The 27911-nt window shown below is 37.2% G+C and overlaps 1 protein-coding gene across 1 annotated transcript in view; it reads left to right on the forward strand.

The window, feature by feature from the left end:
* The window catches only part of LOC146004129 (uncharacterized), a 619261-nt gene that overhangs the window by 100531 nt on the left and 490819 nt on the right, over nt 1-27911 (forward strand). The window contains exon 2 of the mRNA XM_083142796.1: nt 8737-8868. Within this exon, the coding sequence (XP_082998922.1) occupies nt 8737-8868 (132 nt within the window). The remainder of the gene's footprint in view (nt 1-8736; nt 8869-27911) is intronic.

The raw sequence follows: 27911 nt of genomic DNA on the forward strand, positions 1-27911 counted from the left end.
TTCAAGGCGACGACGTTACCACTGCGCCATCGAAGACGCCCTTTTGTGATAATTTGTATGTACAGTTAGAAAAAATACAGTTCAACAATACCACAATCATAATTATGTAATATATGCATCGTTTACATATTAATAAAATACTTATTTTTTAGGGAACATGTTCAAAATGCTGCCCTCCTTTTGTGAGACAAGACCCTACCAAGTACACTGAAACAAGCTTAACGACATAATTCTTGGATGAAATAAGACTCTTCTTCCCGAATTGTGTCTTGCAGATCTGCAATAGTTTGGGGCTTTGTCTCGTACACAGGATCTTTAAAGACACCCCACACAAGAAAGAAATAGACCAGTGTTAAGTCCGGCGACCGAGGTGCCCACTTAACTATCCGGGTAATTTTACCTCAGGGAATCTATAAAATAATGTTTACTAACTCAATACGTTAATGAGGCTTTGACGCATGAACTTACAGTCTTGATAATCCTCTATGGTGCTTGAGTTGTGTGTTCCATGCGTGTTTGTGATTATTCCATTATCCATCCAATCTTATCAAGTAAAAAAAAAAATATGAATCGAGTCTATATTTAACTAACTAGAAAATGACAATCTAAACTAAAACCAAATACCATGGTGCAACAGTCCTCAAAGGGGCAAGGTCTGCCACAGCGGATTTTTCATTGGATGACGTGTGTCAGCGCATCGAGTCCCATCGCCGATGTTTTGTATCTTTCGAGACACCTCTCTCTCTCTCTCTCTCTCTCTCTCTCTCTCTCTCTCTCTCTCTCTCTCTCTCTCTCTGAAAGGGGGGGAGAGGGGCGGGGGAGAGGAAAAGGAGGGAGCAAAAAATAGAGAGAGAGAGAAAGAGAGAGTCTCTCTCTCTCTCTCTCTCTCTCTCTCACTCAGAACCGAGAGAGGGGTTCGTCGGGGAGGTACAGAGAGAGAGAAAGAAATAAAATGAATGAAGTAGAGAGAAAAAAAAAGAGGAAAAGAGAGAAAGAGAGGAATACTAAAAGGAAAGGAAGAAGAAGAAGAAAAGGAGTGGAAAAGTGAGAAAGAGAGGAATACTAAAAGGAAGGGAAGAAGAAGAAGAAAAGGAGTGGAAAAGAGAGAAAGAGGGGAATACTAAAAGGAAGGGAAGAAGAAGAAGAAAAGGTGAGGAAACGAGAGAAAGAGAGGAATACTAAACGGAAGGGAAGAAGAAGAAAAGGAGTGGAAAAGAGAGAAAGAGGGAATACTAAAAGGAAGAGAAGAAGAAGAAAAAGGAAAGAAAAACAGGAGAGAGAAAAATCCACTTTCTCTCTCTTTTTACTCTCTCTCCTTTCTCCAGAGAGAGAGAGAGAGAGAGAGAGAGAGAGAGAGAGAGAGAGAGAGAGAGAGAGAGAGAGAGAGAGGAAGAAAGGAAAGACAGCAATCTCTCTCTCTCTCTCTCTCTCTCATTTTCAAGTAGCTACCCAATTGTCCTCACGACGAAAGATTACGAGCTCCCACCGCGAATCGACCCCGAGACCGCTAGCACCGAAGGCAAGAGCGCTAGCCATTTGGCAACGCAAGAGCCCTTAGTAGTCTCTGGTCAACCCGCCGTAGTTGTGAAAGAGCGATCTGTTATGTATGTGTAAACTGTAGAGGAATCAGCGGTGCTGTAACGTTATAAGGTAGGCGGAAAAGAGGAAACGGGGCTTCGTCGGTCGCGTTCGTGCAGTGGGAAACGTCTCGTTAATTGATTCACTAGTCGCGTGGTATTGCAATCATGCCAGAAGAAACAGGAGGTGGTTGCATGAAAAGGGGATCGCTTTCTTCAGCATTATTTCTTATCTCGTGGTTGGCGGATACAAGCCGCCGTGCCATACTTTAAAGGTTCCATCCCAGCATTTGCCAGGGATCCGATCCCGCTCCTTGAATTTGTATATTTCATTTTTTACGTTGATATTCTTCAACTATTCCCTAATCATAATGATGAGGATGAATGATGTTTAGTTGAAATAGATGGCACCTCCAAAGAAGAACCGATGCCCATGCCAGGACGCGAACCAGAAATGGGCAACTTTGCCGAGGTGGCAGGCAGATTTAGCACACGACATGTTACAGAACTCCTCATTCAAATTTTCAAATTTCCATTGACATTCATCCTACGCCTTATACAACCCGAATAACATTGCGACTGGTTTGGTTGCATAGTGTCTAGGTGTTCAATTTTAAGAAATTTGGCAAAATACGGCAAAATACTCATAGCCAGTGTCATACCGTTTGCAAATTCCAATTCTTGAGTTTTCGAGGATATTGAGTTTGAGTTTTTAAGTCCACTTTAGGCAGATATAGGGACTGGACCTACAGTTTAAAGTGGAATTCGAACCACTATGTGCCTCCAGCGTATATTGGACTCGTGACCCCTCGATTACAAGGCAATGTCGTTACCACTGTACCATCGGGAAGGCCACTACTTCCAAATTCTTTAATCTATCTATATATACGTACCGGGTGTACCAGAAGTCTTTCCCTGATTACAACTTTATTCATATCCGCTATAAGCAAGGTAGAGATGTGAAAGTGGTGCCAAAATGTTGGAAAACTAACCAAGTTTATTTGTTGCAGGTTTGAGTAACGTGGCTGTAGTGTAGCAGTGTCAGTTCCCAGAAAACCGGAAATGTTCACAAGTCAGGAAAAAGCTCAGCATGTCCTCTGGTATCATGAGACCCTGTCACCAATAACAGTGCAGAGGAACTTTCAAATGTACAGAATTCTTTCGTCTAGAATATCTGCCATCAATAAGTTGGTATTTAAAAAATGGAATTTATCTTCATTCCCAAATCCTGTCAAGTCCATGAAACATTGTATGGAAAGATGCCACCCGATGTCAAGAGCATTAATTCCGGATTCCTTGGCACTGACTCTGCTACACTACGCCACATTACTGAAACCTGCAACAAATAAACTTGGTTAGTTTTCCAACATTTTGGCACCACTTTCACATCTCTACATTGCATATAGTGGATATGAATAAAGTTTGTAATCAGGAAAAGATTTCTGGTACACCCTGTATATATATAAATCGATGCATGTGTGTATATGTATGTATGTTCCGGCATAAATCTCGAACGCCTGGAGCGATTTCAACCAAACTTGGTACACATATCACTTGCAATCTGGAAAGAAATGCTGTGGGGGTAGCACACCACTGGCACCCCTAGCGGTGGGGGTGGGAAGGGGTGACATGTAAAAATAATCGAAAATGACCGACATTAGTGTGGAATCCATAGTTTTCGTGGTCTCTAAGATGAATAGTGACAATGCCGTTCAACTCCAAGAAACCGCTGGGACCCCTAGGTGTGGATAATAGTGTTCGTAAAATTCAAAGCATATATTAAAGGAATAAATTGATACATAGCGACAGTTGGTGTTGATAATTTAGGACGTTGGGTACAGTTTCCGTTACAGAGTACGAAGAGTCGAAAAAATGAAGATCGAATGGTTTATATCGAATTGAAGTTGGAATTTACACAATCACTTATGGAAGTAGGGACATGCTACTTACAAAACTGAACAAAGCATATGAACGGAAAGAAGAAAAGTGTAAGACTATATGTCGAGTCCATAAATGGGAAAACAATGTTCCGATAAGTGAAAACGTTAAGCTGAAGAGGAGATATTCTCATTTTCCACATTATATATATATCGGAGTGTTGTTGCTGACAGGTTTTAAATTAGCAACAAGCACTGGCTGAAATTAACTTACGAGTTTCATGTATTACACTATATCCCATAATAATAAAGAAATTAAAACCGAAATAGTGAGAATGAAATGTCTTTCTTCTTATCAAAGATTTTTATCCTTACAGTATAGTTGTGAATGTTATAAAGAATGACAGTCTTAGAGCCCAAACGCATTTTGTTTGTGTTACTTTAAACTGGTTATCATCTAGCTTAAAAATCAACTTAAATGGCTGCTTGCATCTTTCCGACTCCAGAATGAAAAGGAGCCTCTTTTCTGCATACGAGCTACTTTCGATCGAATGGAAATAAATGTGAAACTTATGCAAGACTCTACCCCATACCATTGAATATTGGAGGAGGGCAAATAGGAGAAAAGAAGCAAGGTCCATTTGAAGATGAAACAGCGTTTGCTAGAAACTCAGAGTGTATTAGTTCCACTCTACACACAGACCTCACCGGGAAGCGAGATGTTGACATAAGTTTCGCCACCCACACAGATCTCCGTGTTTCTTTCATAATTCCGTCACGTTTGTTGGTTCGTGGTGTTGTCTGCTCACACTTCGCCTTCTCGAGGACAAATATCTTCCCTTTTGGCACAAACAAGCACTACAGATACATTTTGCGAGGGTGTGACGCAAGGAGTCGAAACTACAATGAGAATGATGAGGTTGCCATCCCATTTAATCCAATCAAGGGTGATTCCAGAAATGTCATCGGAACAGGCGTGGCCTTCAGCGCTCTGGATAGTATTCTCATTTGCATTGTTGCGGTAGTGTGCGAATTGCTCATCAGTTAAACATCGCATTTCTGTTTGATGGAAGAACTTACGAGAAGCATCACCTTAGCACTGGATAATTTGATTAAACATCGTATTGGATTGGGAATTTAGATAATAAAATTTGGTACGTATGGTGATAGAGGAGAAGGAATTTATTGAAAAATAATACTAGTAGCAAATACATTACATTTCAAGCAAAAAGACGTGTCAAGTACTTTTCATTAGTGAACCTTTGCACGTGTTCTAGTTTACCTTAAACGACCGATTTTTAAATATAAATCTATATGTATAAAAATGTATGTATGTATATATATGTATGTATGTTTGTTCCGGCATAACTTTCGAACGCCTGGAGCAATTTCAACCAAACTTGGTACACATATCACTTGCAATCTCGAAAGAAAAACTGTGGGGGTAAGACACCCCTGGCACACCCAGGGGGTGGGGGTGGGAAGGAGGGTGACATGTAAAAATAATCGAAAACGACCAACATTAATGTGGAATCCATAGTTTTTCGGGGTCGGTAAGATGAATAGTGACACTCCCAAAACCGTTCAATTTATTTATTCTTGCTCCTGGAGGTGAAACTAAAAATGTTCTTTATAATCAAGTTTTGAGAAATTAATATTATAGTGAATTAGTATAATATTTTACTTTATAATTTGTATACTGTACATATACTTTTAAATACCTGTTAATAACATTAGTTACATTTTACACTATAGTTAGAATTCATTATTTTCCAGTCTAATAGAAGATTGGGATAAATAAATACGCGGGCAAGGCCGTGTAATCAGGTAGCTGGTTGTGTCCTAGTTAAACGACCGACCGATTTTCAAATATTAATAAAGTATAAAAGATGTCCTGTTTTGATTGTCCAATGGGTTTGGACTTTTCTACGACATTTAAAGCCGAAATGGTGATATTTGAGTGGTTTGATTTATTTCGTTTTCTTTGCTTCAGCCACTTGTGGATAATTTCTAAGATAAAAGATGGATAGGACATAATACTACAAGCCCCTCAGAGGTTTATACTGGCTGTAGAGCCAGTTGTGGCTAATAGGGAAGATGTGGATGAATTGTTTATTCGATGAAATTCCTGAAAAGACAATCGCAAACACAAATAGACAACACACAACATAGGCCCCACAGATGATTACACCTGCCAAGAAGCAAGTCGCCAGAGCAAGGGCGCTCGTAGGGGGCAGGGGCTCTTTCCCCACTGAGATATCTGGAAAAGGCCATGTAATTCGAATGGTGAAGTTTTAGCTATATTTTATTACAAGTAATATTATTATCTACGATGTACAGGCTGTCAGTTACAGCAATCAGCTGCCATGTTCAACACAGAGGTGCAATATATACACCAACATTCATACATACATACATACCGAGGGAACGTTTTCACAGGAGATTAGAATCGTGTTGACTACTGCAACTTGGGGTGTGCCGGAAGAAAAAAATGGTCAGGACGAGATTGGGAAGAACATATAATAATGCACTGAAAAATTCTCTATTTCCAGACAAGTTAGGGAAATTTTCAAAATCTCGAACTGTACACACTATTTACCCTTCAAGTATTTGTTGCTGCACTTCTGAAATAAAAACTGTTAATTTCAAGAAATTTCCAACACTTATTGTGCACAAGATATCAAGAATTGACCCCTTTTAAATAAGATCCTTCGGAATTTCTCAGCTCTTCCGGATTACGAACAGTCGGGAAATCATTTTCTGAAGTCAGGATCCACATCCTGCCATGTATATAATAATAATAAAAGTTTCTATGACTGAAGGTGTAAGATATGAAATCCAACTCTTCACCCTGAGAAAAAATCGTGCTGGCGTCCTTTTAACACAGCCTCGTCAGTCCGCAAAAATGTAGTCTAGGGTGTAATACGTGGAAGTTAGGTTGAAATTTGGGTGTCTTCGTAAAGGTTCACCCCTTTACACCACAAGAATTGAAGGTGAAACTTTAGAGCTTTGGAGAGCTAACGTCACTCTCATCTTCAGGGATATCTGGTCCCGAGATGATCTCTTCATTATTGCTACCAGGAGGAAACTTCAAGACTTTATTTTAAAATGACGTGTAAAGTTACTTCAGTTATCAAACTGTGAACGTGAATTTTCGTTAAGTTAAGTAGGGGTAGTTTAGGTTAGGTTAGGTACGGTTAGTAGATTAAGCTTACCACTAAGCCATATAAGCTAACCTTACATGATCTAAGATAACCATTCGACAGGTTCAAACTTGTCTCACGTCGCGTGCTGGCGATAAAGGTGACCTACCCGGCATGTTTCAGAATTTGCTGCCGGAACACGTTGTGGTCAGTTTCAGTAAGAGCCAGAATTTCGCAAAATAACAATGTCGTGTTTTGGATGTTTCTCCAAAGCCAAAACGCGATCTGATAGTTTTTATCGCTCATTCATCGTTTTCAAAATTTTGCCTAACCTTTGTACTGCTTCATTTGTGTTCCTTAATTGGCAATTTACGCCAAGCTTTCCCAACATATCCCTATCATTAATTTCCAACACAAAATTATGCAAATTCGAAACTCGTATCCGGAGCCGCAAACGCAGCTCGATCTTGTTGATATCTCGTTTCTCCACCACGTCCCGCCTGGGCGAGTTGCGAATTTCGGCGAAGCACAAACGTAATGTATTGATTCCAATCCTCTCTTGGTCTCTAGTTCCAAATCCACTTTCCAGCTTTGTCTTATCCCGATTCCAGTCCCTCTGATTCATTGTTCCTTGCTCTTTCGTAGTCGACGGAGGAACAGAGAAGGGGTGGGGGAAAGTGGGACACGGGAGTACGATCTGTGTCCGTCTTTCCGAAAGCGCAAGCAAGACCTTTGTGGGGTAGTGTGTTCCTATCCTGGAGACTAGGTTAGAACAGTGTTTCCACATAGTGTTGACAGAAAATCCCATTTTCGTTTGAGAGTGGTTGAATTTCCCACTAGCCTTAGAAAATGTTCTACGTAATGCATAAGGAAGAACTTTACCATGTGTAAATTAGGTTTCAAATGTTAAAATTCATATTATCATGTGCACAGTGCACTTTTGAACGGAAATCCTCCGTTCAGCACGAGTAAACTTGTCATTAAAATGTAAATATCCCTTTTTCGCATGTTTAAGTTCCCTCATGCACAGAATATTCAAAAAATCCGTTTAAGGCGTAAATAAATTTCCTTCAGCATGCGAAATGTTTCTTTAGTATTATGGAATTTTACTTAAGAATGCGAATATTCCATTTATCCTGGCAAAATTTCATTTTAATTTCAGAAAAATTCAGGACATGACATAGAGTGGGATCAGGCTAAGCAGATAGGAAGGGAGAAGAGAATAGTGAGAAAATGGAAGGAGGCCAAGGAAATAGAGAAGAAAGGTGAAGAAGAGACAATGAACTGGAATGGGGGACTGATGATAAACAAAGAATGGAGGAAGGTGTTAGAAAGAGTAGAAAGGACAAGAGAGAAAGAGGAGAGAAGAAGGAAGAAGAATGAAGGAAATAGAGCGTGAGATAAAGAGTCCAGCGACATTCTCTTTCAGGTGAAAGTAAAGTTGACAAGGGAAAGCCACCTGCTAGAATGTTCCAGAACAACTTTCTAAGTCTGGAGGGGAGTACTTTTGTGTATATATATCGTTCTGTTCTTGTACCTTGTTACATTTGTACTTGGTACAGAGTCTGAAGAAGACCTTGCTAGAAGGTTGAAACGTTACTTTTCTGCATTGATCAGCATATTGAGTTTTTCATATCATGGAAACAAGGCTTAATGGTGTTATAATATTATTGTATACAAGATTCCAATTAATGCGAGAAACATTTACTTTCCAATCGACAACTGGCCTTTTTACTAAAAAAACATTGCTTTGTCAGAACTCGGTAGAAACACGGATATAGCCTATGTGTATTTGGAGGCAGGATAAATTTATGGTATCAGCTAGTTTCAGGTAAGCACTGGACTTGATGAAAGTGGAAACAGTTCCTAAAGGTAGCAATAGTATAGATGCCAAGTGTTTCTCAGAGCAACATGAAAACCTAACCAAGGGTAGAGTGTTTTCTCAGCATATTGCCACCCTAGCTCAGAGAGAGAGAGAGAGAGAGAGAGAATTCGGAACCAAGGGTGTAATATGCAACAGCACTTTCACGGTGGGTCCATGACGTCACGGCGAGTAGGCGTGGCTCTCGGTTTCCCTTGGCAACCCGGGAAGCTGGAGCCAGGCAAAAGGGTACCGCTTTGAGCAGACCGGGCTTGCAGTTCGGCCAGATAACCGGGTATGCTTAGCGGATACGCCCGTCTTCAGAGAGTGCTCTCCATTCTCAGATCTCAGTGCAACTCGACCCCCTGTGTACAGACTAGCCGTAACAACGTGGGAGGAATTGAAAAAAGGTAAGTTATCTGGGGATAACCAGACTGGATATATGTTGTCCGTCAACCGGTTTTGTGAGAGGCAGTCCGAGCGTATTTTGGGTAATATGTTTGGGCGTGTTCGCTGTGTTTACCACGCTCCGTGACCTTTACGATGTCCAATAATTCATTCTCGTATCGCTTTGATTTAGTATAAGATCCGTCAGCGGCGTGTCAGATCAATACTCCGAATTTTAGAAACATTAACAACACCGCTCCGAGTGTTCACATATCGACCGTATCATTTATCCGTCCGTTATCATTATATAACGCACACAGCAAAGTTCATCATTATTCATTAACAATGCTCTGTTTATATAACCTGATTCCAATATCCAAATAACCAGTGAACAACTAACAGTCATTGCCTTGTGTCCAACATTACATTAACAGTTTAATATCGACACTATTCAATGACATACCTAGCACTTAGCAATACACACACATACGGGCAAATATACTTACATATTTCTTAACCTCCATATTCATTAGGGTAAACGGATTATATCAAAATCACATAGTGCCGTGTGGTTTCTTGACATTCTACTGACCTATATATTTTGTTTTGTCTGTACCGCGGATGCATATAGTATGGGGCTTAATTTAACATGTGGAATAAAGATACGATGTTGAACGAGTACTTGAAAGCATTGATACAAGTCGGTATAAGCACATGGTGTTGAAATTCAGATGTGAGAGACTTTCCCTGCAAGACGCTAAGAGTATTGTTCAAATTGGCAGAAGATGCATATTTCCCCCATAAAAGACACAAGAATTCCTAACAACAGAGAAAAATTTTCATCTCTTCTAAGGATGCTTTTCTCTCCCCATAAATAATAGTCACATTTGTTAACACAAATATTTCCACTAGATTTTCATATGCAAACTTGTTCATGAAGCAAGCATCGTTTTGTATTTTTAAATGCCATCAGTAGATTGATTGATTGATCGAGTTGGTGTTTCAAGTCCACTTTATGCACAGCAAGGCTAATCAGGGCTGGACCTACAGTTTAAAGTGGGATCCGAACCACTATGTGCCTCCAACGGGTATCGAACCCGGTACCCATTGATTACAAGGCGACGGCGGGCATCAGTAGAAGCTTTGCCATTATATTCAGATAGTGTTAAATTAAACTACCCACTTTATTATCACTAAATACCAAACAATATTTCAAATATTTGTTACTATAACTATAAAAAGTGTCGAGTAGAATGTAAAAAATATATATATACACTCTGTGATTTTGGTGTAATCCATTTACTCTATATGTAAAAAAAAAAGGTAAAGTGTTCCCCTGTGCTTAGCACTACGCCATGAAGGCGTATAGGGGGTGTGGGGGTAACGCCTCACTCTATATGTAGATAAAGAAATTACATTTTTGGTCTTGTGTATACACTGAGAAATATACTCATGTATTTAAGGAATGGAAGGGTACAATACGAGAATATCTGCACAATTGCAACAATGCCCCTCCTTTCGTCATTCTTACATCAAATCCTGGTACATAAAGGAGGAAGAGATGAACTATTCTCGCTAATTCAGTTATAAAACATAACAAAGTTTACTGAATCCAAATATTGATTCTATTAAAATGAGTTAAATTTGTAGAAAAAGAAAATGACTAAATAGCTACAAATGTTACAGAAAGCAACAATTTTATGGATATATGAAAAGAAAACCAACAATGGAACAGTAAACACTGACAAGGGGGAAATTATTATTTCTGTGGTTTATTGTGTTAATGTATACTTATCCCTAATAATAATAATGTCCACATACCACCCCCCATATAAGTCGGTGTAAATTTTGCTTTGGTTACACTTGCACCCTGATGCATTTGTAGTAATGACATTGTTTTGTTAGTTCTTATCGGCTACCGGACAACCGTCCATTGAAGGTGGAAATGCACTTTATTTCCACTAAATTCCTCAAGAGGTATTTCCTCATATTACATGCATACAATATGGTTTATTTCAATAATGCACATTCCCAAATGTTTACGAATTGGGCGCCACTGCAACACTTGTTTTGGAGACTCAATTTTAGTCCTCTAAAATTCCCACATTTCTTTGCAATGCTTTTGACCTACATGGTTCAATTTGTTTCTATTCCTGTTGCAGCAGCAGTGTGATACGTGCTTTTGGCCCATATGTTTATGGGCATTCCTTTCGAGTCGTCAATCAATAACTAACGTACTTCCCACATGTTGTGTTACGCCCTCTACAAGTGCAACAAAAAACAACTGAATGTATAATAGCAATTCCCTCAGAGATCGAAAATGTGTGCGGCTCTACCCCCACATCCCATAAATCTGCCTTCATAGCACGGTGCTGTATGCACGGAAAACTTTACCCTTTACCTTATATTTTCTAACTTTCGGCAAATAATTTAAAATGAAATTAGATGAGATGCTCTGTTATATTTTTCATCCAAAAATTTCCTAAGTAAAGTTCTAATACACAAAACTTTAGTCTGAAAAAGCTATACTGCATTACGCATTCAATATGCAACAACATGCATCCATAAGGATATTTAATATCATTCCATTCACTTCAGGAAAATGCATCGTCTTTAAGTGACGAAATTAGAATAATACAGAAAATATTACAATCTTACTGATTCATCTAATTCATTCTTTTGTATTTCGTGTTTCGTTGTATTTGTATTAAATATCTGAAATTTAAACAACGTTTGCCGCGAACTAGTCACAATTAGGACGCATACTAAAAGAGGAAAAAAGTTAGTGAATTGTTTGACGCAATATTGACTTGAAACAAGGCATGAGTAAACATACAAGAATCCACATTGCACACAAATCCTATTTATACTCCCGGAATATTACAATGCTTCAGTTAAATTAGGCAATAGTAACAGCTATTTGTTTGTCCAGTTTAGTTTACCATTTTAAAATGCTATAACATTAGAATGAACATTGTTTTCTCTTTCGTTTGGTGTCAGTAAAGGTACGCTAGTCTAGATATTTCCTACCACGACGGAAGAAAAAAACAATTTCACTAACGGTTGAATCAATTAGAAGCGTTAAAGTTACAGTGGTGTAAGTCACTTTTGTAAAAAAAAAGCAGAGTCTGACTCACAGCACTTTGCTGATCAACACAACAGCTGTTTCCTTTATCACTAGAACTTCAACTGTCATTTGTAGCCAGTTGAATGAATCTCTGACGTACTCCACGTTTTCTGTTCACAAATTGACTTATCGCGATCTGGTTTCTGTGTCTAAGTCTTTTCTTTTACAAAGTGACTTACACCACTGTAAATTTAACCCTTCCAATTGATGCATTCATTATCTGCATATTGATCATTCAGTATTTTGTGAGCAGAGATCAATTGTCTATTGTTTGCTGGATATACTATGGAAACAGTGTTGTGTATAAAGTGCTGGTTTCATAATTGTTTAAAGTATTTTGTTATAAGAAGTATGAAACGATTGGTCCTCTCGATTACTGCTTTACGAAGAGCAAAAAAAATGCTATATGATATTAAAAAAGACAAGGACTACGAGATTTTCACATGAAACTTACAGTCTCTCTTTTTTTATGTTTATAAACTTATTCCTTTAGTTATAAAATAATTTCATATGGTGTACTTCATTGAGCACAGCATTTTCAATAAGGTACACAATATAACAACTATAACAAGGAACGTTTATATCAATTTAATTTCTACGCTTAATATTGTCAAATAATACTACCTTCTAACTAACAAATATGTTGGGTTGTAGATATTGCATATACATTAGAAGCGAGTGACATCTAGTTATAACTATTCAAAAAACTTTTGTTTCAATTTCAATAACACTAATGTTACATGAGAGTCATTCCATGCGAAATCAACACAGCCTTTGACCTAACCATCTCCGATTTTCAAGAAATTTGGAAAGTTGAAACTATACATAGAACCTAGTAAGTATAAAATTTTTTAGTTTCGTGCGTCTTGTAATTGTTAAATTATTCAAGGTCAAAGTTAGCATAAATTGCCCTTTTTGAGCCCGCTTAGCTATACTAAATCTGCTGTAACTCCGCCCCTATTTTGCCTAGAAAGCTCAAATATAGCTTATTGTACAGAGAATTGAATAAGCTTTCTAGTGATATATAACAAGCCTACCTTTGGATAAAAATATAATTTTGTCACGTAACCTTGACTTTTGACCTTGAATATCTCAAAACATGTCATCACCAAAAATCGTGAAAAAAAATATATTTGGTCCCTCATTCCATACTCTGAAACATATCAAAAAATCATTCTGGGACTGCAATGGGATCAGAAGTTTCAAAATAATATGTGTAACTATGTGACTGATAAAAGCCCCATTATATGAACTATGAAGAGAAATGTCCCTTAACACTCCCTACAAAATGTAAAGGAGTTATCCTGGTCATGAAAGAAATAGATTAGGCACAGGGAGATCCCTAACCGTGTGTGTCAAGCGCAGGTCCGGCATATTGTTGACCTCCATATTGAATTCAACGCAAAAATTTCAAAGGAAAGGGGGTGATGTGATATATCAAATGAGGCTAGAATTTCACGAGAAATGAGGTGACGAAAGTTTATCCAAAGTATCTTACGCCAGCAAAAAGTTATACACATATCTTTCACTTACGATATATGCACATTAAAATGTTGTCAATGTTCCTGTGAGCACACTCGTTGACGTCTCTCACACTCGCATAGAACATTTGGCAATGTAGCATGTGCAACAACATCGCAAGCAGCAACTATGCCTTCTCTCAGATGGTCAATATCAAGGACTTTTAGTGCATGCACCATTCTCTTCAAATGTTTCTTAAGGTAAAAGTCCTCCTAAGATGTTAGATCTGGGGAATGTGCAGGCCTTTTAATAGATCCCCGTGTGCCCATCAATCTACCTAGAAAATTACCATGAAGAAATCGCACAAATGTCCACAGAGTGTGGTCACACTCTGTCCTGTTTCAAAACTCTCGAAAAGTGCCATATCCCGTAAGCAAGGGTGAAAAAACCTGTTCACTTAACAAATCCAAGAAGCCCTCACCATTTAAGGTTCCGTTGTTGAATATGGACCAACCATTTCCGTTCGCCATACATTATACCACATAATTAGCTTACCAGCAACAACCATTCGACTGAGCAAATCACAGGTATTGCATATTCTTTTTATTAACTTCACCGTGAACATAAAAATTAGCCTCGTCACTGAAGAATTTTTCATTCCAAAGGAAGTGTCACGTAATTATTTGAGATACTTTTCCCAATATTCTTCACTATTCAACTATTTGGTGAATGTAGCTGATTAAAATCATATGCAATGGTGCGTATACTACTTTCTCTCCCAAGATGTCAGCATGATCTCGATGAGTTCCTAACACGTTAGGAGCATTCCAATGATTTGTTTTTAACACCTCGAAAAGGAGAAAATGGTTACAAGCATGCAGTAATAAATTTTTGCTGGTTAAATATATGTTGGATAAACCTTCGTCACTTCATTTCTCGTGAAATTCTAGTATGATTTGATATATCACATCACCCCCTTTCCTTTGAAATTTTTGCGTTGAATTCAATATGGCGGTCAACAATATGCCGGACCTGCGCTTGACACACACGGTTAGGGATCTCCCTGTGCCTAATCTATTTCTTTCATGACCAGGATAACTCCTTTACATTTTGTAGGGAGTGTTAAGGGACATTTGACTCTTCATAGTTCATGTAATGGGGCTTTTATCAGTCACATAGTTACACATATTATTTTGTATCTTCTGATCCCATTACAGTCCCAGAATGATTTGTTGATATGTTTTAGAGTATGGCATGAGTAACCAAATATATTTTTTTCACGATTTTTGATGATGACATGTTTTGAGATATTCAAGGTCAAAAGTCAAGGTCACGTGACAAAATTATATTTTTATCCAAAGGTAGGCTTGATATATATTACTGGAAAGCTTATTCAATTCCCTGTACAATAAGCTATATTTGAGCTTTCTAGGCAAAATAGTGGCGGAGTTACAGCACATTTAGTATAGCTAAGCGGGCTCAAAAAAGGCAATTTCTGCAAATTTTGACCTTGAATAATTTAACAATTATAAGACGCACGAGACTTAAAATTTTCATAGTTACTAAGTTCTATGCATAGTTTCAACTCCCCAAATTTCATGAAAATCGGAGATGGTCAGGTTAAAAATTGCACATATCTGTGTTGATTGGCATGGAATGACTCATGATTCATTCTCAATGTGTCAATATCTATTGTTACGAATACCTATATATCTGATTTGGATGATAAAGTTAAGTATGTATTGACCCTTGGTTCGATAACTTCATTGTCATTAACGAATAATGATAATCACTGTGCGAATTAGGATTTTGGTTTGGAGAGGATGCCCATTAAGTGGCATACTGTTAATTTCATTTTGGGAGATTTTCTGGGTAGTCAAGAACTAAACTTTTGCTTTGCGGTTCCAAGTACCTTAGAAGAGTGCTTCTAACCTGAGTCAATAAATATTTTGATAACATTTACACGTAATTTGGAAACAGTATTTTTACATTCTAAGAAAATACAAACTCATACAAAAAAGAGCTATCGAACTAGCAACACTGAAAACTTGACCATATATCTATTGACAAGTTCAAATTTAAATTCCATTTATCCTACCTACAACTTTCTTCTGAACAATTTAATATGTGTAAAATATCATCACTATGCCATAAATACATACGTGGATTGATTGATTTGGTGTTTTAAGTCCACTTTGTGCTCAGTAAGGCTAATCGGGACTGGACCTACAGTTTGAAGTGGGATCCGAACCACTTGTGCTTACAGCGGGTATCGAACCCGGGACCCCTTGATTACAATATAAGTGGAAATGAGCCTGCTGTTGTTTCGGCTCGGTCAGGTAATCAATTGCAGATTGACGTCTTTCAATTCACAATGCTGCATAGTTTTCGGCAGGGAAATCATTCTTGACTGAACATTAATGGACCCATTTTTTCAATTTCGTTTCTTTCATAGTTTAGAAATGATATTTTATATATACTACTCTTATTTTTATGCACTAAATAAAAGTAATCTGCTTTTGCTGGGATAAATTCTTTTCTTGGGGGGGAATCTCCGGCATCCCCCCCGTTAATTCGCACACTGATGATTAAGAGGCGATTAAAATATGTCAAAAGCGTTATGCACATTCTAAAATACACAATATTCGAAACGTGTTGTTATATTCTGCAATGATTTTCACAATTGTTTTTGCTGATTCTTCTGTCACTGAGAACAAGCACTGTGATTAGTTACGTATTTTGATTTTTTAAAAATTGACCCTGTCCTTGAAGTGGAAGATCTTAGCTTGGGAGAAGTTTGGTCGAGCCTTTTATCCATCTGGAGTGTTGCTCCTATTGTTTAACATCGTAACATTGAGACAGCTGAATTCTGAAAAAAAAATGGGCTGGGGGATGCCATCCCCCGTATCTCCCCTCACTTCGAGCACTGGATTGGCGATAAGGGTGATAGTTTGAGAAGGGGACTACACTTTACCCCTTTTTAAGAGTCTACCTCACTTAGAAAAATTTGCCAAACTATTCACTGCACTCTGAATTGACCCGACCAACGACAAATTGATAATTTTCTCCTTTTTAGTAGTTACAGAATTGTGGGCAACGAAAAGAAATGGTAACTTGCTATGATAACGACAGATGGCAGGCCTCTCTAAAAACAGAACAAACTAGATAAATAAATGCCTTCTTTAGCAAAATATCAATGTTTGTATATTGTTTGTGGGGTAAATCAAATGTAACTGCTTTCTAGAGAACATTCACGTTACTTTGATTTCTCTGTTCATTACGTCTGCAATTTCACTGGTATCGCGTTACAAGTTACATAATATAGTTGTACTCTTTCATTAACCTTTTTGAGCGCACTTAATCGGACCACATGTGAAGAAATATTGGTCGTATTGCCAATAGTTTCCAGTTTCTACAGTTATACGTACGTCAAGAAGAAAAAATAATTCGTATTAGTGAGAATTACTTAGAAATCAGATTTAGATACCATGTCATATCATTATTAAAATACTGTGTTTGTATCTATTTTGAGGAATAAAATATACGTAATACAAGTTATTTATGTCATAAAGTGGTAAATTAACGAATCTGATAGTTTGACTCTTAAGTGCATAACATTTGCCACTTTATTAGAGAACACATTGATACTACAGTAGACACTATATTCTTACTACCCAATTAAAAAAAATCGTCTAAAATAGATTTCCTTTACTAATGACTGTGCAAAGAGTGTGGTATAAGCGATGCCCAAATCTGCAGCTATTTCAGTTTTACTTTTATGTGGATTGGCGTCCACTTCCCGTACAAATTTTACTGAAAACTGTAACTTATGTGCCATTATTGTTGCTTGTTTACGTACCAATCAACTATGAAAATTAGTAAGATAACACCGAATTATGTATGAATGAATTACGTACAAATAAGGTTTAATTAAAACCTTTTTTTTAAAAATTATATTTTGCGACGACCTACAGTAATTCACGTATGAAAGAGAATTACGCAAAACTGAATTACGTATAAAGCTGTCTTAAGTTCATTAACATGCTGTTTACTCGTCTCGTTTTATTTATAGCAGCAGTGCAAAGCGAAAACACAAAATTCCAAGGGAAAACACAACCTTTCACAAACCGCAGTAATTTTAGAATTTGTTATGAAGAATGAATTCATTATAACTTTTATTTTTTCCTCGCAACAATAATGCCAGAGACTTACGAAAATGAAAAGGAATTGTACTGTAATTGTTGAATGAGTTTGAAACTGTAATTCAAATGCAGAAACAATGAAAATGTTTTCTTTTTGTTACAGCCATAATGAATACAGCAGCAGGCTTTGATGTTATTAAAGTTTGAATTGCACAATGCTTGCGCATGCACCCATACCACCACAGTTTGAATACAAGTAAATTAACTCTTGACAGAAAAAATTATTGCTTATTCTTAGTTAGTTACTATTTGCAAAATACACTCAAGTTTCTAATTTTCTTTCTATACATTTTCTAACTCTACAAAACAACACTTGGCCCCACATACATATAAGTGTTGTGTTATACTATTAGGCTAAAACCTTGTAAATAAAAGAATACATGAACTGTCTAAATGAAGCAAATTTTAGCAATCAGAATTTTAAATAGACACACAAGTAATAAACAGTATGTATGTATGGCAAGGGGACGATGAAGTAAATTTGGTACTATTCTCAGGATTTAAATGCCAATCTTCTGGTTTAAATTTGGTCAAATTTCTGGCATGCTGATCCCAGATCTTACTTGCCAGAGAAATAGGTATTATGTCCCGTACTTTGCCTTGCTATAGGTACTTTGGAACTCTGGAAACATTTCCCAGTACACTCTTTGAGCTCTACACAGTAATCGATTAGCCAAACGATTGATCGATCCAGATCGACTTGCCAGTTATCTCTGCTATGCAAAGTTTTATAGACTGTCCCATTTTTTTTCAATTGGAATTATTGGGGGAATCTGACTCACCAAGTTATCGACTTAAGAAGCAGTCAGCCTCAATAACAGAGAATTCTGTTATATCAGATTCTGCAGAAAGTTCTGTGCAATTTTAGAGTAGTTGAATTGTAAATGACTCTTGCATTGACAAATAACAAGACGTTTATCATTCTTATGATACCCATATTGCGGTTTCTATAATTGGATTACCTAATATCTAATACTTAATCCAGAACATTTGAGAGTGTGACGACAGAAAACCCAAAGTATATTGTTCTCACGGTAGAATCGATCGAACGAAGTAGTACGAATTTTTCGCATTTATATCTCGAAATGCAAACGAGAAAATATGGGAACCTTTCTAAAAGAAATTGTAACAAGAAACGTTACCCATTAGCACGAAATTACCTGGTACAATGAAATAAATATACCCCTCTCTTGGTCAGACTTACTGAATTAAAATATTTGTTATTACTGACCAAAAATATTTTGCACACATAGTCGATTTGAGAGAACACGACTCGTTCAGCCGCCCCAAAAGTACCTCAAGGGTGGGGAGGGGTGAGTTCATTTTCCATTACAAACAAATTTTACTCTCAATAATTTTTTATTTGAAACATTTCAAATAGCTAAATACAGTACATATATCAAATACTAGCAAGCTCTCTTTGTAAAAATCATCTATCCATGAGGTACTCAGATAAAGGTTCGTTTCAATAGAAGATACTTTTTTTAATTTTTTTTATATGCAAGTCACCACCTGCCATTGCATGAACTTATGTCCAAAATAACTTTGTAGTTAATAAAACTGTATCAAGCCCACCTTTGAGAACAGTGTATTTTAAAAGTCCTGCACGATTCAAAAAACCTATAACTTTTAAAGTAATATGTTTATTACAACAAAATATTGTTTGTTACATTGCATATAACACGTATATATCAGCAGACAACAATTACAAATTACCAGGTTTGATTCCTTGTTTACACCGTAGTAACATTTTCCGCATACTGAAAATTCATGTAGAGCATGATTTTCTTGTCTAATATTTGAAAAATATCCACATAGATAAAGTTAATATCCAGCGTACGTTTCATGTATCTATCACTTTTGTACAAAATTTATGTACGTTCAGTGTCTCGGTTGTGTGACTCTTTGGACACACTCTTTAAAACTGAGTAATTTGGATATCAGAACATTTAGTATCTAGATAGAAATGTATCCAATATCGGAATTTGGTCATCCCTGGTATATACATTCATGTATGCACTTGTAATGCAGCTGATGTGGTTCAAATTGAATTAAAAGAACATTAAAATTTGGTTTCTTCGACCATAGGCTTATAGCCTTGTTTGTGCTGAAGAAATCGAGATATTATTTTTAACTCTAGCATTCTTTTTGCGGTTAATTCACATTCAGACATGTTCTTCATTATAATTTAGGAATTTCTATACGTGAGCGCCAAATTTCAGTTCCACGAGTGGCGTCTTGTCGCCGTTTCGACATTGCAAATCGCTCATTTCCACGAGTGGCGCCGTCCCGGTATTGCAAATCGATCACTTCCACGAGTGTGTGTATGTGTGTGTGTGTTTGTTTGTTTGTTTTTTATATTGTGTAGTAGTTGTGGTGTGTGTGTGTTTATATTGTGTTATAGTTGTGATGTGTTTGTGTGTGTCTTGTGTAGTAGTTGTGATGTGTTTGTGTGTGTCTTGTGTAGTAGTTATGCTGTCTAATGTGTTTGTGTTCGTCTTGTGTAGTAATTGTGCTGTCTGATATGTTTGTGTTTGTCTTGTGTAGTAGTTCCTCCATTCATATCGGGTGTTAGGCGTAGAGCTGACAACTCTGCACTGTAAAAAGACATGTCAAGAAACAGAAATATAAGGCCATGGATGTTCCCAAGGTAAAATATTCCGGAGATAAAATAGTCCCCCGTTCGGATCTCCGGGTGGGGACTACTTTGGGAGGTCCCTGGACTAAGGATAAGATCTACGTTAGGAATAAGGATATTAAATTAGGCACCTGGAATGTTCTGAGCCTTTACCGGCCTGGGGCATTTCAGTGTACAGTTAATGAGATAGTGAAGTATAAATTAGATGTAGTAGCTGTCCAGGAAGTTAGGTGGCCAGGAGAAGGGAATTGTAAAACTAAAAATTATACTTTTTTGTATGGTGGTACTGAAAATCATAATTTTGGAACAGGCTTTTTCATAAATAATAGAATTATATCGGCTCTTAAAACAGTAGAATTTATTAATGATAGGATATCATATGCAGTTTTACAGGGTAGGTGGTGTAAAATTATTTTAATAAACATACATGCACCAACGGAAGATAAAGATGATAATACTAAAGATGATTTTTATACAGAGTTAGAACAGGTCTTTGATAAATTTTCTCAGTATGATATGAAAATTCTGTTAGGTGACTGTAATGCACAGATTGGCAAAGAAGATACATTTAAACCCACAATTGGTAAAGAAAGTCTTCATGAATTAAGTAATGATAATGGTATAAGATTGATTACTTTTGCAACCTCAAAGAATTTAATTGTGAAAAGTACCACTTTTAAACATAAAGATATCCATAAATATACCTGGTCTTCTCCAGATGGTAAAACTCATAATCAGATAGATCATATTCTCATTGATAAGAGAAGGCATACTAGTATAATTGATGTTCGTACACATAGAGGTGCTGACTGTGCCAGTGACCATTATTTAGTAATTGCTAAATTAAGAGAAAGACTCTCAGTGATAAATCATAAGCAACAAAATCTAAAAGTTATAAAATTTGACACAGGAAAGTTTGCTGATGAAAGAATTAAGAAAGATTACCAAATTAAACTGTCAAATAGATTTGAGGTTTTGCAGGATTTAAATGATGATGAAAATATAAATGAAACAGACGTAAATAAGAATTGGGAGCACATACGTAATGCAATAGAATCAGCAGCTAAAGAAACTATAGGATACCATAAACCAAGAAAAAGTAAGCCATGGTTTGATAATGAATGTCATAATCTAATAGAAATAAGAAATCAGGCTAGACTTAGGTGGTTAAATAACTCGGATGATACAAATCTAAACAATTATAATACAATAAAGCGAGAAGTTAACCGCACGTTTAGAAGTAAAAAAAGAGATTACTTGAAAAGCAAAATTAACGAAATTGAAACAAACAGCAAAAATAAAAATATCAGAGATTTATATAAAGGTGTAAATGAATTTAGAAAGGGGTGGCAACCTAAAGTAAACTTGATAAAAGATAAAGACGGTGATTTTCTAGCTGACCCAAGCGATATTCTAAATAGATGGAAGAACTACTTTAATGACCTTTTAAATGTCCATGTAGGAGATAAATCAGAAGTAAATGAAGTACACACAACAGAACCTTTAGTTCCAGAACCTAACTTGACTGAAGTTAAAGATGCTATTAAAAGGCTTAAGAATAACAAAGCACCTGGCATTGATTTAATACCAGCTGAGTTAATTAAATATGGTGGAAATTCATTAATATGTCAAATTCATAAATTAATTTGTTTAATATGGAATAAAGAAGAAATCCCTCAACAGTGGAAAGAATCCATAATTGTTCCTGTGTTTAAAAAAGGTGATAAAATGAACTGCAATAATTACCGTGGAATTTCTCTACTCTCAACAACATACAAAATATTGTCTAACATTCTTTTAACAAGACTAACCCCATATGCTAATGAAATTATAGGTGATTATCAATGTGGATTTAAACGTAACAGATCAACTACAGATCAAATTTTTCACATCAGACAGACACTTGAAAAAAAGTGGGAATATAATCAAAATGTCCATCAGCTATTCATTGATTTCAAAAAAGCATATGATTCGGTCAAAAGAGATAAATTATATAATATATTAGTAGAGTTTGGAATACCTAAGAAGCTTGTTAGTATGATAAAAATATGCACCAGTGAAACAGAAAGTAAAATTCGTGTGGGTAATAATATGTCTGACAAATTTATAATTCATGATGGGTTAAAACAAGGAGATGCATTATCTCCATTGCTCTTTAATTTTGCCTTAGAATATGCTGTTAGGAAGGTAAAAGAAACTAACGAAGGACTAAAATTAAATGGTGTGACTCAGTTGTTAGCATATGCAGATGATGTAGACTTATTAGGAGATGATATAAATACAATTAAGAATAATGCTAAAATATTTTTCAAAACTGCTAAAGAGATAGGTTTGGAAGTTAACAAAGAGAAAACTAAATATATGCTTACAGGCCGAAACCAAGTGTTAGGTAATAATCAAAATCTAATTATTGATAACAACTCGTTTGAACCAGTTTCCAAATTCAAATACTTAGGAGTAATATTAACAAATGAAAATTATATTAAAGAGGAAATAAAAAGTAGGCTTAATTCAGGAAATGCATGTTACTTCTCTCTTCATAAACTTTTGTCTTCTCGTTTAATATCTAAGAAACTAAAAGTTAAAATATACAAAACAGTAATTTTGCCTGTAGTATTATATGGGTGTGAAACTTGGTCCCTTACATTAAAAGAGGAACATAAATTGAGAGTATTTGAAAATAAGATCCTTAGGAAAATATTTGGACCTAAAAGGGATGAGGAGACAGGTGAGTGGAGAAGGTTACATAATTTAGAACTACATAATTTGTATTCATGTCCAGATATTATTAGAATAATTAAATCAAGAAGACTTAGGTGGGCAGGCCATGTGGCACGAATGGGAGAGGAAAGAGGAGTTTACAGGATTCTTGTTGGGAAACCAGATGGTAAGAGACCTGTAGGAAGGCCAAGACGAAGATGGAGGGACAACGTTGAGATGGACCTAAAGGAAATTGGTAGGGATGGAAAAGAGTATATAGATCTTGCTCAAGATAGGGACAGATGGAAGGCCTGTGTTACTGCAGCCATGAACCTTCGGGTTTAAGAAGGCTAGAGAGTTAGTTAGTTAGTTAGTTAGTTCAATAGAAGATAGCAAGATGCAGATGATACCAGCTAAATAAATGTGTAAATAATTCAGATGTTTTCAGAAAGACGTTTTTAAAGCAGTCTGGATTTGTTGAGCCTGTTTTTTTTATTGCTATCTTAGCAATATTGAATCCTACACAGTAATATTTCAATTAAACATTTCTTTCTCAAATTACATTATGCCGACGCCACTGTATACAAGAAAATAAAACTTCAGAGAAAGGCACTAACGACTCACAAAACAACCATTATGACGTGTTGAATGTTTTAAGTTTTAACCACTGTTTCTTACTTACTATTCGTATCTACAACCTTGGTGACAATGAAGTTCGACCAGAAAGGAATACGTGATTAAATGCACAGAGGCATAGGCGGTGGAATGGGTGACCCGCAGAAGTGACGCATGTGTGTAAGAGGAGGCGTGTGAGCAGACAAGAATCGTGATCCCAGCATGTTGCACCCAAGGTCACGTAAAGAACGAAAACGGGGAACTATACGCCTGACATTGAACTTCGACCAGGCACCAGACCCATACGGAAATTCCAGATAGTGGCGCATTCGACGGAAGCATGACGTCACGGACACGATAAGGGAGTCCGCCGTATATAAGCGCGTGCTGTGCACCGAGGAACCGCAGTGCATCATCACCATGGCCAGGGGCAAACCTATTGACAACACCGTGAGGAGAAGAGTGGTAGAGTTGCAACGGGATGGACTCAGTGAACGGGAAATAGGGCGCCAACTGAACTTACCCAAGTCAACCGTCGACTGCATCATCAAACACCACCAAAATACGGGTACTACAGAGCCAGGTAAGGCCCCCGGTCGAAAACGCCTGCTGAGCGTGCGTGACCTACGGATATTTAGGCGCTATATCCAGACCAACAATCATGTTTCTGTGGCCGAATTACGACTGTGGACTCGAGAACGCTTTCACGTTGAAGTGTCAACCAGAACCATTCGCCGTTACCTACAGCGATGCATTTACCGAGTGTACAAGGCGAAACGTAAACCCTTCCTTTCCATGTTGAACAAAGGCAATCGACTACGGTGGGCACGAATGTACGGGGATGGACATTTCGGCAGTGGAACAGGGTTTTGTGGACGGACGAATCCATTTTCAATGTTTTGTACGGGAAAATACGGAAAACAGTCATTTGTCGGAAGGAGGAACAGAATGAAGCAAAATGTTATGCACGTCGGGTACAGAAACCTGCGTCAGTGATGGCATGGGGATGCATGACGGCATCTGGGGTTGGCCCACTACACGTCTGTGAGGGCATTGTGAATGCACACGCCTATACACGCATACTGGAGCGGCATCTTACCACAGTGCGATGGCACCTGTTCCACAGGCGGCGTCTCATCTTTCAACACGACAATGCCAGGCCTCATACAGAGCGGCTGACAAGAGAATGGTTGATTCGCCATCACGTGCGAACTCTGCCATGGCCACCATCGAGTCCCGACCTCTCGCCCATTGAGAATGTGTGGCGTGTTCTTAAGCGACGTGTGCAACAGAGGGGACCCACGACAGTGGCTGCTCTTATCGCCTGCCTGCAGGAGAAATGGCACCGCATCGATGTGGAATACCTTGAACGACTCGTCCGCAGCATGCCCCGACGCATTGCCACAGTTATTCGCCGACGGGGCGGCGTCACACCATGGTAAACAGGATCCCCTCTAACAGTGGTCGAACTTCAATGTCACGTGTAGATGGACGAAAATGTTTTATTTTGTGTGGACACCATACATTGCTGCGTTGCAGCGGAAATTTATGTTTTCCTTTGTTCCATGTACCCTGCCGAATAAAATATGTTCAGCATATGCATGTGTTCTCCTTCTTTCACAACGCACTCCTATATTTGTGACTGGTCGAACTTCATTGTCACTAAGGTTGTACATTTCGGAGACTAATTCTGCCTCCATGTTTGGGGTTTTGTATTTGGGTCTGACTGTTCATTTCCAAATTCAAGTAGCTACTTAGGAGTAATAGTAACAAATGAAAATGATATTCAACAGGAAATAAGAAGCAGGCTTAATTCAGAAAATGCATGTTACTTCTCTCTTCATAAACTTTTGTCTTCTCGTTAAATATCTAAGAAAGTAAAAGTTAAAATATACAAAACAGTAATTTTACCTGTATTATTATATGGATGCAAAACTTAGCCCTTTACATTGAAAGAGGAACATGAATTGAGAGTATTTGAAAAAAAGATCCTTAGGAAAATATTTGGACCTAAAAGGGATGAGGAGACAGGTAAGTGGAGAAGGTCACATAATTTAGAAGTACATAATTTCTATTCATGCCCAGATATTATTAGAATAAGTAAATCAAGAAGACTTAGGTGGGCAGGCCATGCGGCACGAATGGGAGAGGAAAGAGGAGTTTACAGGATTCTTGTTGGGAAACCTGATGGTAAGAGACCTGTAGGAAGGCCAAGACAGAGATGGAGGGATAACGTTGAGATGAACCTAAAGGAAATCGGTAGGGATGGAAAAGAGTACATAGATCTTGCTCAAGATAGGGACAGATTGAAGGCCTGTGTTGCTGCAGCCATGAACCTTCGGGTTTAAGAAGGCTAGAGAGTTAGTTTGTTTTTGTTCATCCGCCCATAGTTCCCGAACAGAGGGTGTGTTTTGGGGGAAGCGTCAATATGAGTGGTTATAGTCAAGCACGTATCCAGAAATACATTTCGGAGGGAGGGTCCGCTCAAGTGTCTCAACAATAATATTATTAATAATAATATAATTAGAAAAATAAATTAAAATAATATTAATTAATTATGTAAATGAAATAATATTATATTATTATTACATGAAAAAGTAATAATAAGATAAATGAATAGATACATAATATATATTTGTTATCTACCTTACGTGTAGTTAAGATCGCCAAAATTTGTATAAAAACAACAGCCCCGGCAAAAAAATTCATGTAAAATAGATAAGGAATTGAATATTTATTGAATAACAAAAAGTAGTTAGATCCAATTGTAATAGGCAGCAATAAGCCCACGGTGATGACTTTCAATTGTCTATTACAATTGACGAAAAGTGAAGTTGCTGATTAATAGTTTATGGATATTGTACATAAATCTTTGGAACTGTCCTTCAAAGTCGCATGAGCCAAATTCCTTGCCTTCCAATAAGTTCAGCGGAAATAATTAACTATCGATTAATAACAAATCCTAAACAATTATATTTTGATTATTTAATTTAAGTACTTGGTAAGTCTTTCGGGAAGGTACGGACCCCCCTGGATCCCCCCCCCCCCTAAATACGTCCTTGCTTAGAGTGCATGACCTCGTAACATATCTTTCCGCTTGGAGAGTCTGGAAAAACTCTCCAACATCATTACCAAATAACAACAAACAAGGAAAGACATACCATTTGGAATAGAACCGACAAAAGCAAGTAGTATATAATATTTTTTTATCCCCACCTTCCAAATGCACTAGACTATTATTAAAAAGAAATTTCTGTTCAGGATTAGAAAGAGTTAAATTTAAAGTTCATTTGTTGCAGTTGGCATGAAAAAGTTGCTTAAACTTTAGGCTCGCTTATATCTTTCTAAAAAGTCCTTTTTCTTCGATTCCATACATCATTGTTTCTACATACCGCAAATAGTTCATAAGATAGATTTGGTGTTTACAAATTTAGCGCCATCTACAAGTCGTTGTTTAATAGTTGATAAAATGATTGATTTTGTTTATTTTACTTCGCTTTTCTGCCACTTCTGGCTAATCTCGAAGTTGAGAATGAGTGATGGTATGATAAAATTGAAGAAGGCACATTCACTAAGAATATGCCCAGGCCGGAATTTGAACCCGAGACTCCTGCCGCTGTAGCTAACCAAGCCGCCACGGAGGACGAATAGATTCAAAAAATGATAGAACATTTAGTATATATTTACAAATTCAGCTTTACCAGGTAGTGTATTAAGGGAGTTCTCGTAAGAAATTACTTTCTCATTCTCGTTAAAAGTTATCAACGTACAAAAATACACATATGGTTTCTAAAGCGGCGTGATAAAGCAGTATGCAGGTATTTAAGTATGTAGGAAATAATAATAATTTGTAGACAAATTCTTGAATTCTGTAAAGTATTGATTGGATTCGCGGTAATAGTTGGTACATGCTGTAATAATCACTGGCGTGCGCAGGGGGAGGACTGATGAGGCTACAGCCCCTCCCGAAAGTTTTGAAAAAAACAAACAAAATTTTCAAATGAAAGCAATAAAGAATGCGGAAAAAACACGGTGGTGACTGAACCGTTCCTTAAACAACTTTTAACCGGTGGTATCGGTATTGGAAAGCCGATACTTTATCGGGATTTTACTCCCTTGCGGGAGTATGCACTTTCCCAGAATCTGATTATCCCAAAAATTATGCAAATTCCCAAATTTCGGCTAATTTTGCACCAATATTGTGCGGGAAAATACTGTATTTTGTGATTACATAACAGGCACTTTAAATTCTGATGCAATTCTTCCGTTTTTTAAAGATTGATTGATTGATTTGCTTTATTTTACTTCGCTTCTTGTGCCACT

The sequence above is a fragment of the Lepisma saccharinum genome, chromosome 21 (genome assembly GCF_977018435.1).
Source record: "Lepisma saccharinum chromosome 21, izLepSacc3.1, whole genome shotgun sequence".
Taxonomy (NCBI): Eukaryota; Metazoa; Arthropoda; class Insecta; order Zygentoma; family Lepismatidae; genus Lepisma; species Lepisma saccharinum.